Here is a 17,607-nt window from a genome sequence, read left to right as displayed (position 1 = left end):
CTATAATCAGGTCTACGTGTGGATCAGGTCTATAATCAGGTCTACATGTGGATCAGGTCTACATGTGGATCAGGTCTATAATCAGGTCTACATGTGGATCAGGTCTATAATCAGGTCTACGTGTGGATCAGGTCTATAATCAGGTCTACATGTGGATCAGGTCTATAATCAGGTCTACGTGTGGATCAGGTCTATAATCAGGTCTACATGTGGATCAGGTCTACATGTGGATCAAGTCTATAATCAGGTCTACATGTGGATCAGGTCTATAATCAGGTCTACATGTGGATCAGGTCTATAATCAGGTCTACGTGTGGATCAGGTCTATAATCAGGTCTACATGTGGATCAGGTCTACATGTGGATCAGGTCTATAATCAGGTCTACATGTGGATCAGGTCTATAATCAGGTCTACGTGTGGATCAGGTCTATAATCAGGTCTACATGTGGATCAGGTCTATAATCAGGTCTACGTGTGGATCAGGTCTATAATCAGGTCTACATGTGGATCAGGTCTACATGTGGATCAGGTCTATAATCAGGTCTACATGTGGATCAGGTCTATAATCAGGTCTACATGTGGATCAGGTCTATAATCAGGTCTACGTGTGGATCAGGTCTATAATCAGGTCTACATGTGGATCAGGTCTACATGTGGATCAGGTCTATAATCAGGTCTACATGTGGATCAGGTCTACATGTGGATCAGGTCTATAATCAGGTCTACATGTGGATCAGGTCTACATGTGGATCAGGTCTATAATCAGGTCTACATGTGGATCAGGTCTATAATCAGGTCTACGTGTGGATCAGGTCTATAATCAGGTCTACATGTGGATCAGGTCTATAATCAGGTCTACGTGTGGATCAGGTCTATAATCAGGTCTACATGTGGATCAGGTCTACATGTGGATCAAGTCTATAATCAGGTCTACATGTGGATCAGGTCTATAATCAGGTCTACATGTGGATCAGGTCTATAATCAGGTCTACGTGTGGATCAGGTCTATAATCAGGTCTACATGTGGATCAGGTCTACATGTGGATCAGGTCTATAATCAGGTCTACATGTGGATCAGGTCTATAATCAGGTCTACGTGTGGATCAGGTCTATAATCAGGTCTACATGTGGATCAGGTCTATAATCAGGTCTACGTGTGGATCAGGTCTATAATCAGGTCTACATGTGGATCAGGTCTACATGTGGATCAGGTCTATAATCAGGTCTACATGTGGATCAGGTCTATAATCAGGTCTACATGTGGATCAGGTCTATAATCAGGTCTACGTGTGGATCAGGTCTATAATCAGGTCTACATGTGGATCAGGTCTACATGTGGATCAGGTCTATAATCAGGTCTACATGTGGATCAGGTCTACATGTGGATCAGGTCTATAATCAGGTCTACATGTGGATCAGGTCTACATGTGGATCAGGTCTATAATCAGGTCTACATGTGGATCAGGTCTATAATCAGGTCTACATGTGGATCAGGTCTACATGTGGATCAGGTCTATAATCAGGTCTACATGTGGATCAGGTCTATAATCAGGTGGATCAGTGGCTCATAGAAAATCTGTTGTCATGGGAACAGTAAAGTGGATGTAAAGGCCGGCGCATGCAGCTGCAGCTTTTCACACAGCTGTGTCCACGGACTCGTTTTAATTTATGCTTCTCCAAGGGTTGCAAGTGCAATTCACCACCAGACCACTAGGCGGAGCAACGTTCTTCTAAATCTTCCGTGGTTTCTGCCGGTATCATCGGGCATGAAACTGGAAATGAGACCCCGGACAGGATGTAGTTAGCAGACCAATCACAGCCTTGCGGGCTGCGTGAGGCTTGAGAAGCTTTGTCGTATAGTTACAAAAATTGGGCGACGCACGCAAGAAGTGATACACAAGCACGCTAGGGACACGCAAGGGCTCTTGCGCTTGCGTGTCCCTGAAAACGCAGAAGCATGCGCCGGCCTGAAGGAAACCCCGGTAGAGAGCAGTGCTCAGTGCTGCCTCTGGTGTCCGGGAGCTGAATGCCGCTCTGTGCTCAGCTGGGTGAGGACCCGCTGGACGCTGCTGCTGCTCTTCTGGCTCGGCTGGCTGGGGATGCTGCTCGGAGCCGTGCTCATCGTCCTGCAGGCGCCGCGCTGCCGAGACCTGCCCCAAACCAGCTGGTGGAACCACGGCCCGCTGTACCAGATCGGAAGCGTCCAGGCCTTCACCGAGGGACAAGACCTGAAGGGTGAGACAGGATGTGCAGGAGACAGGAAGTGAACCCGAGGTAGAAGAGAGAGAAACAGTTTGTTCTGAATGAGCTGAGGCAGGAGGTCTCTGGAGTGGCAGTGGATGCACCTCCTCCTCAGGGGGTCACGGGGGTCACGGGGGTCATGGGGGTCACGGGGGTCATGGGGGTCACGGGGGTTATGGGGGTCATGGTGCATCCAGCTCCTCCTCAACCCACAGGTCAAAGTCCTGGAGCCGGTTGAACCAACATTCACCTAAACGTTTGTGTTGTAATCAACTGATTCAAACAATATTCAAGTGAGTAATGAGAAAACAAACATTACCTGAAAAATGAAAATAAATGTTAGAAGCTTTTAAAATTATAATAATATAGATCTATAGATCTATAGATCTATAGATCTATGTATATATGTAATACTCCAGAGTCCTCCTCTCCCTCAGAAACCAACTAGAAACACTTTCCTCCTTCCCTTTAGATACAGAATGTTAACTATCTGTAAAATATCCATTCTCTGATACAGCTGAAAGGAATATTTCAAAACGTTCAGTATCTGAAAATAATATTTATTGTTGTTCACAAAACCCAAATAATCCAGATCTGCACCACACCCCCCCTGATCCTAGACATCAGAACTTTACATTCGTGTAATCTGTGAATTCTTTTTTTGAGAGATTCACCAAAGCTTGTTCTCAGCTCAGTGCTGCCCCCAGAGGTCAAAGTGTCCTCGAGGACCCTCTAAGTCCCAGACTGTCGTCCCTCAGGTCTGCAGCAGAAGGTGGACGCTCTGTCCCAGCTGAAGGTCAAAGGTCTCGTGGTCGGGCCGCTGCACGTGGCTCCGCCCAACGAAGCCGTGAGTCTGAGGTTCGAAGAGATTTCCCCCGAGGTCGGAAACCTGGATCAGTTCAGAGGACTCGTCCAGGCGGCTCACAGGAAGGGTGAGGAGTCACATGACTCATCTGGTGGAGGACGGAGACATCAGGACATGTGGTCCACGGAGGTTCAAACAACAGAAGAGCTAACACAGTGTGTCCCTGCAGGTATTTCTGTGGTTCTGGATCTGACTCCAAACTACCAGGGGACATCTGGACCCTGGTTCTCCAACGTCAGTGTGACCAACGTGGCCGAGCGGCTGAAGGTCAGAGCTCCGACTGAACATCAGGTCAGAACCTGAGGGTCTCAGTGAGGAACTGAACCTTACCCCTGCTGTGTCTGTCCCCTCAGTCCGCTCTGGTGTTCTGGTTGGATGAAGGTGTGGACGGCGTCCAGCTGGACGGCGTGGAGCGTGTGTCCACCATCGTTCCGTCTCTGTGGGCCGACCTCCGAGCCATCGTCCAGAACGGGACGGAGCAGCGTCCAGAAGGAAGGTCTGAAACTGTCCAACTGTCCAGCTGTCCATCTGTCCAACTGTCGATCTGTCCAACTGTCCAACTGTCCATCTGTCCATCTGTCCAACTGTTCATCTGTCCATCTGTCCATCTGTCCATCTGTCCAACTGTCCAACTGTCCAACTGTCCATCTGTCCATATGTCCATCTGTCCATCTGTCCATCTGTCCATCTGTCCAACTGTCCATCTGTCCATCTGTCCAACTGTCCAACTGTCCATCTGTCCATCTGTCCATCTGTCCAACTGTCCAACTGTCCAACTGTCCATCTGTCCATATGTCCATCTGTCCATCTGTCCATCTGTCCATCTGTCCAACTGTCCATCTGTCCATCTGTCCAACTGTCCAACTGTCCATCTGTCCATCTGTCCATCTGTCCAACTGTCCAACTGTCCAACTGTTCATCTGTCCAACTGTTCAACTGTCCATCTGTCCATCTGTCCAACTGTTCAACTGTCCATCTGTCCATCTGTCCAACTGTCCAACTGTTCATCTGTCCAACTGTTCAACTGTCCATCTGTCCATCTGTTCATCTGTCCAACTGTCCATCTGTCCAACTGTCCAACTGTCCATCTGTCCAACTGTCCAACTGTCCAACTGTCCATCCTCTTGCTGTGGTGTCTTCCAGAGTCCTGATGGGGACCACTGATCGCTCCTCGGTGGAGGACGTCTCCTCTCTCCTGTCCTCCTCCGGTGTGGACCTCCTGGTCTCCAGAGTTCTCCGTCCTGGAGACCCGGACGCCACGGAGACGGCTGAGTCCGTCCAGCGCCTGTACTCGTCCCACAGCCAGACGCAGCTGGCGTGGAGCCTGGGGGGCCGGACCTGGGGTCACCTGGCGTCCCTGGTGGGCCCGGCGCTGGTGAAGCTGCACCAGCTGCTGCTGCTCACGCTGCCGGGGACGCCGGTCTTCAACTACGGGGACGAGGTCGGGCTGATGGACCAGGTGAGGAGCTGGAGGTCAACTGAGCCTGGAGGTCAACTGAGCCTGGAGGTCAACTGAGCCTGGAGGTCAACTGAGCCTGGAGGTCAACTGAGCCTGGAGGTCAACTCAGCTCAGAACCTTCTGTGAACTCACGTGAATTAGATTTGTGAATAAACATATTATTCAGAAATCTTCATATTTCCTGACATTATAAATTTATCAAGCGTTTCCTTCAATTAACTTTACTACGTTTAATTTCAATATTTCGGACCAGAGTGCCCCCCCGTTAGAACGGGGTCTACCAAACGTCTCTGCAGGGGCTCTGGTCTCCTGCTGAGATGAAGTTTAATTTCTGAAAACTGGTTCATGAACATTTTCACTTAATCAGGTGAAATGAATCCTTCTGTGATCGATTCCTTCAGAAACAAACACAGTGGACGGCTGTGGGGGTCGAGCGGGTCGTCCACTACACACACACACACACACACACACACACACACACACACACACACACACACACACACACACACACACACACACACACACACACACACACACACACACACACATATGTATATATATATTTATAGATGATCACTGAGCTGTGTTTCTTTCCTCTCCCTGATTGTTGCTGACATGTTATCATCTGTTCTGAAGGACACCAAGTTTCCCAAGATGCTTTGGGACTCTGATGACGCACTGAACGACACTCGACAGGTAAACAACAACAACAACAACAACAGAACTGAATGATTGAATGTCCTTCACTTCACATCAGCAGTAGAACCAGCTGACGCAGTACAAGCAGCAGTGATCGAGACAGAGTCAAAGTATAAGTACTGTAGTATAAGTACTGTAGTATCAGTACTCCAGCAGTAGAGGTAGAAGCTGTATGAGTACCACATATAGTACTGCTAGTATTCAGACCTGTGTCAGTGGGATGAGTCGTGGTGCGTGCGTCTGACTCCTCCCCCTCTGTGTGTGCAGGAGGAGCGGGCCGAGCGTCTGTCCTGTCGCAGTTTCTTCATCAGTCTGAGCGAGTTGCGCGGGAAAGAGCGCTCGCTGCTGTTCGGGGACTTCCTCCTCCTCGCTAACTCCTCCTCCTCGCTGGCCTACCTGCGGGTCTGGGACCAGAGCGCCCGCTACCTGGCCGCCTTCAACTGGGGGGAGGAGTCCACGCTGCTGCAGCTGAGCGACGCGGCGCTGCCCCAGCAGGCGGAGGTGGTGCTCAGCACCGACAGCAGCCTCCTGCCAGCAGGGGGCAGCGTGGAGCTGAGCAGCCTGCGGCTCGGCGCCGGGCAGGCGGCGCTGCTCACGTTCCCGTACGCTGGATAGATCACAGGTTAGCTTCAGAGGACTGAGGATCAAAGCCCCATTCAGACTGGGATCATCCATCATCTACATCCATCCTCCATCATCCATCATCCATCCTCCATCATCCATCATCTACATCCATCCTCCATCATCCATCATCCATCCTCCATCATTCATCATCTACATCCATCATCCATCATCTACATCCATCCTCCATCATCCATCATCCATCATCCATCAGCCATCATCCATCATCCATCATCCATCATCCATCATCCATCATCCATCATCTACATCCATCATCCATCATCCATCATCCATCATCCATCATCCATCATCCATCATCCATCATCCATCATCCATCATCTACATCCATCATCTACATCCATCCTCCATCATCTACATCCATCATCTACATCCATCATCCATCCATCCTCCATCCTCCATCCTCCATCCTCCATCATCCATCATCCATCATCCATCATCCATCATCCATCATCCATCGTCCATCGTCCATCATCCATCATCCATCATCCATCATCCATCATCCATCATCCATCATCCATCATCCATCATCTACATCCATCCTCCACCATCCATCGTCCATCATCCATCATCCATCATCCATCATCCATCATCCATCATCCATCATCCATCATCCACCATCCATCGTCCATCATCCATCGTCCATCATCCACCATCCATCGTCCATCATCCATCATCCTTCATCCATCCTCCATCATCCATCATCCTCCATCATCCATCATCCACCGTCCATCATCCATCATCCACCATAGTCATCTATAAGTTGGTTCATATCTTTTTCTTTTCTTATGGAACAGTTGAAATAACAAAGTATAATAAGAATGATGATGTGCTGCTCACCTCCTCAATGTTCTGCTCATGGATCAGAGTCAGTTCTCACGTCCTCCTGTTCCTCTTGTTCTTTAGATCCCAGTGGTTTCATGCTTCTGGGACAGATGAGGTTCTACAGGATCTGTGGTGTCAGCATGTTTCCATCGACTCATCAGCACTTTTTCACTTCCTCCATCTTCACACAAAAGTCAAGTGTGGCTGAAGACTCGTCATCGATCTGTCGTCACCAGTTCCTCCTCGTTGTTGTTGTTGTTGTCAGGTGAAAATAAATCATGTGATGTGATGATCGTCCGTGAAAAGTCATAAATAAAATGTAATAAACATGAAAGAATGACATTTAAGGTCTGATGTTTTTAAAAACCATGAACTCATGTTCTTCATCAGAACAGCATGATATTAATGAAAGTACTAAATATTGATTGATTATTGATTTCATTCATCTGGACAGAAGCTGTGAACGACCACTAGTCATCACAAGACTGATACCACTCCCATACACCAGGGGGCGAAACAAACAGTTTGTCCTGCAGGGGGCAGACGATGCACATAAAACAGGAACTTTCAGTACCAGACTATTAATGTTATTATATTTTATTATATAGTAATTTCAATTATAGATAATAAACATATACACTTTTATTAAACTTAGTAAATAAACAGATTCTCAAATGTTTTTTTCATATTTTATTCTCGGTTCCACAAGGGTTCTATACGGTTCTACAAGGTTCCACCAGGTTCAGTCAGTTATAACTTATTCAAAGCATCATTAGTTGGTTAAAGTTCCACCATATAATAAATAAACCAATCAGAGTCGAGTATAAGGAGACTCCGCCCACGCCGGTGATGACCACAGGACGTTATTTCGTCCCTAATTAACAACGTGAAACTAAAAGTGACAGATCAGATGAAACTATGGATCAAACTTGAAGCTTCAGACTCAGAAAACTGATCATTAATCAGTAACAAATATTAATTTGAATATGCCAGAGAGCTGATGTTCTGATGGATGTGAACTTTCAGTGAAGGTGGTTTATGGATCTGAAGCCAAACACGTGTGAGCAGAACAGAGACAACACGGAGATCTTCAGAGGTCCGGGTCCTGGAGATCAGAGATTTATTCATCTGGGTCTAACGTTCATTATTTATGGGAACAAGTGTAATAAAAAAACAGTAAATATTTCGTTGCACTTACATGTTGCACGTTGTAGTTTGGTGCCTTCTTGATTCTTGTTGTTCTGGTTTGTTCTTCGTGGTCGATGCTCTCACTGTGAAACGCTTTGGAGGAAGCCGTCAGCTCAATGTACTGGAATCAGGTGTTTTAGTATTTTCTTTAACATCCATCAAAGTGAAGAGTCTTTAACTTTCTTGACTCTTCTCTTCCTTCTCCTCCATGATGGTTCTTCTCCCTGTGAGGTTGTGATGGGAGCTGGTTTCCTCTGCAGGGAGAAGTGAGCTGGATGAATAGTGAATGAACAGCCGCTGCTTCAGAGGGGATTTCGCTTTGTAACGACCTCCAGAGACCTCCAACTGTCCATCTGTCCATCTGTCCATCTGTCCAACTGTCCAACTGTCCATCTGTCCAACTGTTCATCTGTCCATCTGTCCAACTGTCCAACTGTCCAACTGTCCAACTGTCCATCTGTCCAACTGTCCAACTGTCCAACTGTCCATCTGTCCATCTGTCCAACGGTCCAACTGTCCAACTGTCCAACTGTCCAACTGTCCATCTGTCCATCTGTCCAACTGTCCAACTGTCCATCAGGAGAGAAGAGGCTGTGAGGAGCTCCACCTGCAGCGTTAAAGGAGCAATGCGTGGTTTCACCAATCCAAGAGCAGAGCAACGCAAACATCTCTAAATTTCACCAGAAATCTCCTCCACTTTCTGAAACTGTATTTTTTCAAACCTGTTTGTAAGAGACCTTCAGACTTTTCAGTTTAGTCCATTTAATTTTTTTGTGATCTTCATGCTTTGAGCTGAACATTGAGACCTTGGTCTGTTTGAGAATCAGATGCAGAGACACAGAAACACAATCAGCTGCAGCTCTGATCTCACTGCAGAGAACAATAGTGCATGAACAGAAAAACACAAATACAAAACCAAATCTGATGCTCGTTTATTTGATGAGTTACGGTTCGGGATCTAAAAGAAGAAGAACTCACCTTTACCGTAACACCTCAAATAAACAGGTGTCACATTGTTAGTGGAGAGGAATCTCAAGAGTTCACATCTCCACTTTCTTCAGAAATGAAGCAGATCTGAGACACAACGCTGCCCTCTTGTGGTGATGACGTAGATCTTTTCGAGATCCTGCCAATTTCGACCAATCAGGAGTAAGTCTCAGCTGTCAATCATGACGTCTCAGCCTTTTTTTATATCCTCAAATATCTGATTCAATCCAAACTGATCAGGAACATGAACAAACATCAGAGACATTTATTTAAAGTCTACTTTGAGTTTTTAAGTTTGGTCCCATCTGCTAACATGGAGGAAGCCCCCCCCCCCAACGCTGGGCACCAAACTATATACGCCCCTGCGAACATTATGTGAATATTATATTTATCTTCATTAATATATAACTTTATAAATGAGTAAATGTGTGTGTGTGTGTTTGTGTGTGTGTGTGTGTGCGTGTGTGTGTGTGTGTGTGTGTGTGTGTGTGTGTGTGTGTGTGTGTGTAGGCGTGTAGGCGCGTGTGTTTGGTCAGGGTCTTTTATTTTGAAATGACCGTTCCGGAAGCCGGCTCGTCTCCGTGTGTCTCTGCTCGGTTCGCTCGTGACGCGTCTCCCGGTAAGAACCCACCGGACTGACGGTTCTTCTGTCCTCTGCACCGGAGCTTCACCGGAGCCTCACCGGAGCTTCACCGGAGCCTCACCACTGCTGTACCCGGCCTAACGAGCCGCTGACCGGGCCGGTCCTCAGGATGAGTCCGGTACCGAGCAGCCGATAAAGGACCCGGGGACAGGGGAGCATCTTCCCGGTTGGAGGACACCGACGCACCGTGTTTTTAATCTGGTTCTATAATGTCCTCAACGAGGATCCGCGGCTGAGGCTCCGGTGCCCGGTGCCCGGTGCCCGGTGCCCGCTGCCCGGCCCCGGTAGCTCCTCCTGCCGGTGCTGCTAGCTTGAGACCCGGGATGAGCGGAACCGGAGCCTCCCGTCTCTTCTGACCGGGCTGTGCGGGGCGAGGGGCGGGTTGTCCCCGGATGAGAACCGGTCCCCGGGCCGGAGGAGCACCGGGACCCGCAGAGAGCAGCTGCTCCCCGGGGGACGGACGCAGCGAGGCGGCCTGAGGACGATGTGAAGATGGGCTCGGTGCTCCGGCTGCTGGGGCTCGTCACCGGCTTCCTGCCCGGTCTCCTCCCGGGCTTCCTCCCCGGGGCACACGGCCAGGGCGTGTACGGTAAGCACCCGGTCACCCGCCGGTAAGCACCCGGTCACCCGCCGGTACACGACCGGACGCGGCAGCAACATGTGACGTGCACCGGGAATCTATTAACCATCAACTTGACCTTGTGACGGATGGAGTGCGTGTGTGTGTGTGTGTGTGTATGTGTGTGTGTGTGTGTGTGTGTGTGTGTGTGTGTGTGTGTGTGTGTGTGTGTTACTGTCACACGCACGTTGATTGTCTTGACGTACAATCATTGATCTGCTCACTGGTTCACACTGACACGTTCATATTGCTGCAATGTGTGTGTGTGTTTTTGAGTGTGTGTGTGTATATGTGTGTGTTTGTGTGTGTGCGTGTGTGTGTGTTACTGTCATCACACACGTTAGTGCAGTAATCCTCATTAGGACTCTGAACAATTCATTCTTCACAGTCTAATCAAATCCTAATATCTGACCTTAACCAGGACCAGGTCAGGACTAACCCTAACCTACACACCTCTGACCTCTGACCTCTGACCTTAACCTTTTCACCATCACTGCTCCTTGTTCAGAGAATGTTCTGTAACTAAGCAACCAGCTGCAGAGGAGACAATCTACTTCCTGTTCACACCACATGACCAGTACACGTATCTATCAGTCAGACAAATAGGTTATTTGTCTCATATTCTCAGATCTCGTTTGTCAAAGTTTGACATGTGACAGGTGACATGTGACAGGTGACAGATGTCTCACCTGTCTTCTTCCCGTCCCTCAGTGTGTGAGGACGTCTCTTTGCAGATTCAAACACGTCCTCCATGTCTCCTGATGGATTGACCTGAGCTCTGTGATGTCAGAGAGTTGAAACCTGTTGGTATCCGTCTCGTGATTTATGCTTTTCAATAATCTTTCCTCTGAGCTGCTTGGAGACTTCTTGTGTCTCCATGTTGTTGGATTCAGACGTCATACAGGAGCTCAGGAGGAGAAGTGTGATCCTCCAGAGAAGATCCAGAGACCTGAGGAGCTCAGTTCACAGTGCACATGTGAATATATCAGATCATATTGAGAAGGCTGAATAAATGATTCAGTAAGTTAGCTTTTATAGTTATTAATAAGCAACATGTGTGCCGTGTTGAGTTGAAACAGCAGCTGGTAGAGGAGGTGTCCCAGCAGACTGAGATTCTATAAAGACTTTATATAACCAGACCGGTGTTATGTTATGTTGTGAAGGTATAAAATAAGATTATCTACATCAATAAACCATTCACTACTTCTTAATATTTTGATTACACACGTAAATAAACCAGTGTTTGTGTCTGATTATGAAAGGGAGTAAAAATGGAGGTTATTTTAAGTTTTCAGTCAAATTGATTTCCCGTGGTGGTTTCATAAAACATTGTGACACAGATTCCTGGTCGGAGTGTTTCCTGTTTCCTGTTTCCTGTTTCCTGTTTCCTGTCGTCTGACGTCACGCAGATTATCTGTAATCTTATCTGTCACAGATTAGAGGGAGAGGAGGCGTATTACATCACTGGTAGTTACATTACATCACTGGTAGTTACATTACATCACTGGTAGTTACATTACATCACTGGTAGTTACATTACATCACTGGTAGTTACATTACATCACTGGTAGTTACATTACATCACTGGTAGTTACATCACATCACTGGTAGTTACATTCACACTGTTAGTTACATTCACACTGTCCAGTCTCACTGACTCGTCCTCGTCATGTCCACCAGAGAGGTCTCTCTCTCCCTCTCTCCCTCTCTCTCTCTCTCTCTCTCTCTCTCTCTCTCTCTCTCTCTCTCTCTCTCTCTCTCTCTCTCTCTCTCTCTCTCTCTCTCTCTCTCTGTCTCTCTCTCTCTCTGTCTCTGTCTCTCTCTCTCTCTGTCTCTGTCTCTCTCTCTGTCTCTCTCTCTCTGTCTCTCTCTCTCTCTGTCTCTGTCTCTCTCTCTCTCTCTCTCTCTGTCTCTCTCTCTCTCTGTCTCTGTCTCTCTCTCTGTCTCTCTCTCTCTCTGTCTCTCTGTCTCTCTGTCTCTCTGTCTCTCTGTCTCTCTCTCTCCCTCTCTCTGTCTCTCTCTCTCTCTGTCTCTCTGTCTCTCTCTCTCTCTCTCTGTCTCTCTCTCTCTCTCTCTCTCTCTCTCTGTCTCTCTCTCTCCCTCTCTCTCTCTCTCTCTCTCTCTCTCTCTCCCTCTCTCTCTCTCTCTCTGTCTCTCTCTCTCTCTCTCTGGGATACAGCAGTGTGTGTGTGTGTGTGTGTGTGTGGGGGGGATTAGGATGAGGATTTAACATCTGTGCGTTTGTTTTATATTTGGAAATAATATAAAATATTGCCTCAGGATGATGATGATGAAGGAGATGATGATGATGATGAAGGAGATGATGGAGATGATGATGATGATGATGAAGGAGATGATGATGATGAAGGAGATGATGGAGATGATGGAGAGGATGATGATGATGATGAAGGAGATGATGATGATGAAGGAGATGATGGAGATGATGAAGATGATGATGGAGATGATGATGATAATGATGATGATGAAGGAGATGATGATGATGGAGATGATGATGATGATGATGGAGATAATGACGATGATGATGATGATGATGATGATGATGATGATGATGATGATGATGATGATGATGATGATGATGATGATGATGATGGAGATGATGATGAGGATGATGAAGGAGATGATGATGAAGGAGATGATGATGATGATGATGGAGATGATGGAGATGATGATGATGATGATGATGATGATGATGATGATGATGATGATGATGATGATGATGAAGGAGATGATGGAGATAATGATGGTGATGATGATGAAGGAGATGATGATGATGGAGATGATGATGATGATGATGTTGAAGGAGAAGATGGAGATGATGATGAAGGAGATGATGGAGATGATGATGATGATGATGATGATGATGATGATGATGATGATGATGATGATGATGAAGGAGATGATGGAGATGATGATGAAGGAGATGATGATAAGGGGAAATGATGGAGATGATGATGAAGGAGATGATGGAGATGATGATGAAGGAGATGATGAAGGAGATGATGGAGATGATGATGAAGGAGATGATGATGATGATGATGATGAAGGAGATGATGATGAAGGAGACGATGATGATGATGATGATGAAGGAGATGATGAAGGAGATGATGGAGATGATGATGAAGGAGATGATGATGATGATGATGAAGGAGACGATGATGAAGGAGATGATGATGATGATGATGAAGGAGATGATGATGATGATGATGATGAAGGAGATGATGGAGATGATGCTGAAGGAGATGATGATGATGATGATGAAGGAGATGATGATGAAGGAGATAATGATGATGATGAAGGAGATGATGATGATGATGATGAAGGAGATGAAGGAGGTGATGATGAAGGAGATGATGATGATGATGATGAAGGAGATGATGGAGATGAGGATGAGGATGATGATGATAATGATGATGATGATGATGATGATGATGATGATGATGATGATGATGATGATGATGATGATGATGATGAAGGAGATGATGATGATGAAGGAGATGATGATGATGATGATGATGATGAAGGAGATGATGATGATGGAGATGAAGGAGATGATGGAGATGATGATGATGATGATGATGATGAAGGAGATGATGATGATGAAGGAGATGATGATGATGGAGATGACGATGAAGGAGATGATGATGAAGGAGATGATGATGATGATGATGATGAAGGAGATGATGATGATGAAGGAGATGATGATGATGGAGATGAAGGAGATGATGGAGATGATGAAGAGTGGCCTCCTGTGTGTTTGGACGAGTACAGGTGATTGGTGGATGACTGAACGTCCAGATGTTTCCTGGCGTTTTGTTTCTCACACATGAAGAAGCAGCAGGAGATGTTCAGGATTTCACGACCTGTGATGTTCTCATGACTCAACTCCTGAAGGACCACACATCAGGTGAAGGACTACTCGTCTTCACCAGGTCTGATGAAGACTTCCTGCCCAGAATCATTTTTGGACTTTTCCAAATACTTCAATCAAACGCAGTTTTAATGATAAGAACTGGAGGTCTTGTCTTTCCCAGGCCGACATCATCTGCAGTATTTCATGCTCTCTCCTCAGCTCTACCTCTAACTGGCCCAGGTCCTTATCCAATCACATGATGAGCACAAAGCCGAAGCTCCGCCCCTCTGAAGCATCATACATGTGGAACCAGGGGTGATGATGATGATGGAACTAAGTGGAGCATCAAACGTCATGAGGAGCAGTGAACTTCCTCCTGTTCTCTTTCCTCTCTGAGTTCTTTACGTCACATAAACTTGAATTAGATGTCTCCAGCTTCGGGCCTCGGAGGAAACCAGGGCCCCCCCCTTCCCCCCCCCTGGATTATCGTCAGGACCAAAGTGAGCGAGTGGACGAGCAGCAGAGAGAGAGAGAGAGAGTCCAGATGTTCACAGACCAGAGGAAACAGCCTGAAGGGTCAGAGGCTCTTTACTGAGATTACAGCTGTGGCAGTGAAGTGAGGAGGGTTAGCTCCGCCCACTGAGGACACTTCCTCATTGTGTGTGTGTGTGACTGTGTGTGTGTGTGACTGTGTGTGTGTGTGTGTGTGTGTGTGTGAGTGTGAGTGACTGTGTGTGCGTGTGTGACTGTGTGTGTGTGTGAGTGACTGTGTGTGTGTGTGTGTGTGTGTGTGTGTGAGTGTGAGTGACTGTGTGTGCGTGTGTGACTGTGTGTGTGTGTGAGTGACTGTGTGTGTGTGTGTGTGTGTGTGTGTGAGTGTGAGTGACTGTGTGTGCGTGTGTGACTGTGTGTGTGTGTGAGTGACTGTGTGTGTGTGTATGGTGTGTGTCTGTGTGTGACTGTGTGTGTGTGTGAGTGACTGTGTGCGTGTGTGACTGACTGTGTGTGTGAGTGTCTGTGTGTGTCTGTGTGTGTGTGACTGTGTGTGTGTATGGTGTGTGTCTGTGTGTGACTTTGTGTAAATCAGCATATTTTCCTACTTTGATGAAATCCGTAACTCGGAGTATTTGACCTGTTCTCACTTTTCCTTCTCTGGGAAATTGGGATTAATTATAATTGTTTTTTTAATTAGCCTCTCGACTCGCAGCTGTGGAGAGTTTCCTCTCAGACAGGAAACACCCCCCCCCTGCCCCCCCCCCTCCCGTGTGTTGCTGTGTTTATCAAATCATTAGCTGTAGCTTCACTGTGTTAATATGTGCTAATGTGCGGTAATGAGGATGGAACACAGCACTTTAGTGGGAGCTCCCAGCCCACTGGTGAGAGGAAGAGGAGGAGGAGGAGGAGGAGGAGGAGGAGGAGGAGGAGGAGGGAGAGGAGGAGGAGGAGGAGGAGGGAGAGGAGGAGGAGGAGGAGGAGGAGGAGGACAAGGAGCAGGAGGAGGAGGAGGAGGAGGAGGAGGAGGAGGAGGAGGAGGGAGAGGAGGAGGAGGAGGAGGAGGAGGAGGAGGAGGAGGAGGAGGAGGAGGAGGAGGAAGAGGAGGCTCAGACCCATCGTCACTGATACTATAAAAACAGAAAAGGAAGCAGAGACCTTCTAACTCTATTACACATGAAATGAAGTGTGTGTTGATGTCAGTTGGAACAACAACTCGTACAGTTGTTGATTTGCTGATGTCATCACTTACAAACTAATTCATATCATTTCACAATCAGCTCTGAATAGAAGCTTTAGTGTGAACGTGTCTAGTTTGTTCTTCTCTCACAAGCTCCTGATTCCTTACAGATGCTTGAATGATGAATCAGCAGGTTCTCAATCCTCCATCACATCTGATCCTTTGTCTCTGTTGTTGTAAAGATGAGTCAGAGTTTTTTGAAAGCTCTGAACAGATGAAGACACCATGTTGTTTCTATCAGCTTCACAGCTCTGGACCTTCTGAGGTGAACACACAGAGCACGGCTCGTATCCAGATGGGATTTGAACCTGATCACATGGAACGTGTCTGAGATCCGATGTATCCAGCTCACGTTGATCCTGGTTTGGTCCAAACAAAGACAGGAGGAGAAGCAGATGTTGCTCCTCACTGTCTCTGTCTGAGAGTGTTGAACCACGTGAGGACTGAGTAGACGACTTCCTGCTTCTGGAGTCCTGACTCACAGCTGGACCACCTCGTGTGTGTGTCTGTAGTTCCAAGACTGGACTCTAACATCTGGTTAAAGTTACCCATGTCTGAATGGTACCCGGCGTCATGGTAACACATCAGAACTGTGTTTGATGAACAAGTGACCAGCTCGTTGTTCTTTCTGGGACCGACCACACACACGCTGCTTTGATCCTTCCCAACGATGTGAAATGATCCTGAGCGAATGAGGAGGAGATTATCGAGCAGCTGAATGTGGATTAGGACCATCAGCTGTGAGGGAACCATTACGTCACAGGACTCGCACCTTGGGGAGACGTTTCCGTCCCAGTGTGAGGATTAAGGCCGTGATGGAGAGTAACACACGGCGTGCTGATGTAAGAGGTCAGAGCGGAGCAGCCTCCACCAGCTGCTGAGGCCTGAAGGCAAAGGAGCAAACTCCTGTTTCACTTCAACATGTGAGACCCTGCATCACTGTCTGGGCTCTTTATCAAGGAATTATTAAATCACATTTATCTATTGTCAATTAAACATGATGAGCAAGTGTTTAACTAAGAACTCGTTCACACCTGGTTTGGTTCAGAGCTTCAGACTCTTCAGTTCAGTCTGAAGCTCTGAACATCAGGTGTGAACGGTTCCTCAGAGGACGTTCATTAGGTGCATATGAACTAGTGTGGAGTACTGTAGTACTGTGGAGTACTGTGGAGTACTGTGGAGTACTGGAGTACAGTATTACTGGAGTACTGTAGAGCTGTGGAGTACTGTGGAGTAATGTAGTACTGTATTACTAGAGTACTGTAGAGCTGTGGAGTAATGTAGTACTGTATTACTAGAGTACTGTATTACTAGAGTACTGTAGTACTGTGGAGTAATGTAGTACTGTATTACTAGAGTACTGTAGAGCTGTGGAGTACTGTAGTACTGTGGAGTAATGTAGTACTGTATTACTAGAGTACTGTAGAGCTGTGGAGTACTGTAGTACTAGAGTACTGTAGAGCAGAGGAGTACTGCACCTGAAGGTGCTGATGCTGCTAGTGATGCCGTCATGTTGTAACCACGGCAACCAAATAAAGCTTCATTCATTTCCTCCATGAAGCTCGACTAATGAACCGCTCCTCGCTCTCTCTCCAGCTGTCGGTGTCTCCGTGCTTTGCTCTCACATCGTTCCGGCTGCTTCACGTCTCTCTGTCTCTGTCCATCTCTGTCTCTCTGTGTCCATCTCTGTCCATCTCTGTCTCTCTCTGTCTCTCTCTGTCTCTCTCTGTCCCTCTCTGTCCCTCTGTGTCTCTCTCTGTCCCTCTGTGTCCCTCTCTGTCTCTCTCTGTCCCTCTGTGTCCCTCTCTGTCCCTCTGTGTCCATCTCTGTCCCTCTCT

The 17,607-nt window shown here is 47.2% G+C and overlaps 1 protein-coding gene across 1 annotated transcript in view; it reads left to right on the top strand.

Annotated features, from left to right (window-relative positions):
• The window catches only part of LOC133015090 (amino acid transporter heavy chain SLC3A2-like), a 6,952-nt gene extending 1,072 nt beyond the window's left edge, over positions 1-5,880 (top strand). The window contains exons 2-8 of the mRNA XM_061082219.1: positions 2,046-2,236; positions 3,001-3,174; positions 3,277-3,374; positions 3,461-3,603; positions 4,251-4,566; positions 5,203-5,262; positions 5,533-5,880. Of these exons, the coding sequence (XP_060938202.1) occupies positions 2,046-2,236; positions 3,001-3,174; positions 3,277-3,374; positions 3,461-3,603; positions 4,251-4,566; positions 5,203-5,262; positions 5,533-5,880 (1,330 nt within the window). The remainder of the gene's footprint in view (positions 1-2,045; positions 2,237-3,000; positions 3,175-3,276; positions 3,375-3,460; positions 3,604-4,250; positions 4,567-5,202; positions 5,263-5,532) is intronic.
• The last annotated feature ends 11,727 nt before the right edge of the window (positions 5,881-17,607 follow it).

Source organism: Limanda limanda, chromosome 12, assembly GCF_963576545.1.
Source record: "Limanda limanda chromosome 12, fLimLim1.1, whole genome shotgun sequence".
Taxonomy (NCBI): domain Eukaryota; kingdom Metazoa; phylum Chordata; class Actinopteri; order Pleuronectiformes; family Pleuronectidae; genus Limanda; species Limanda limanda.
The sequence above is the reverse complement of the archived record's forward strand: the minus strand, read 5'-3'. Positions and strand labels throughout refer to the sequence as shown.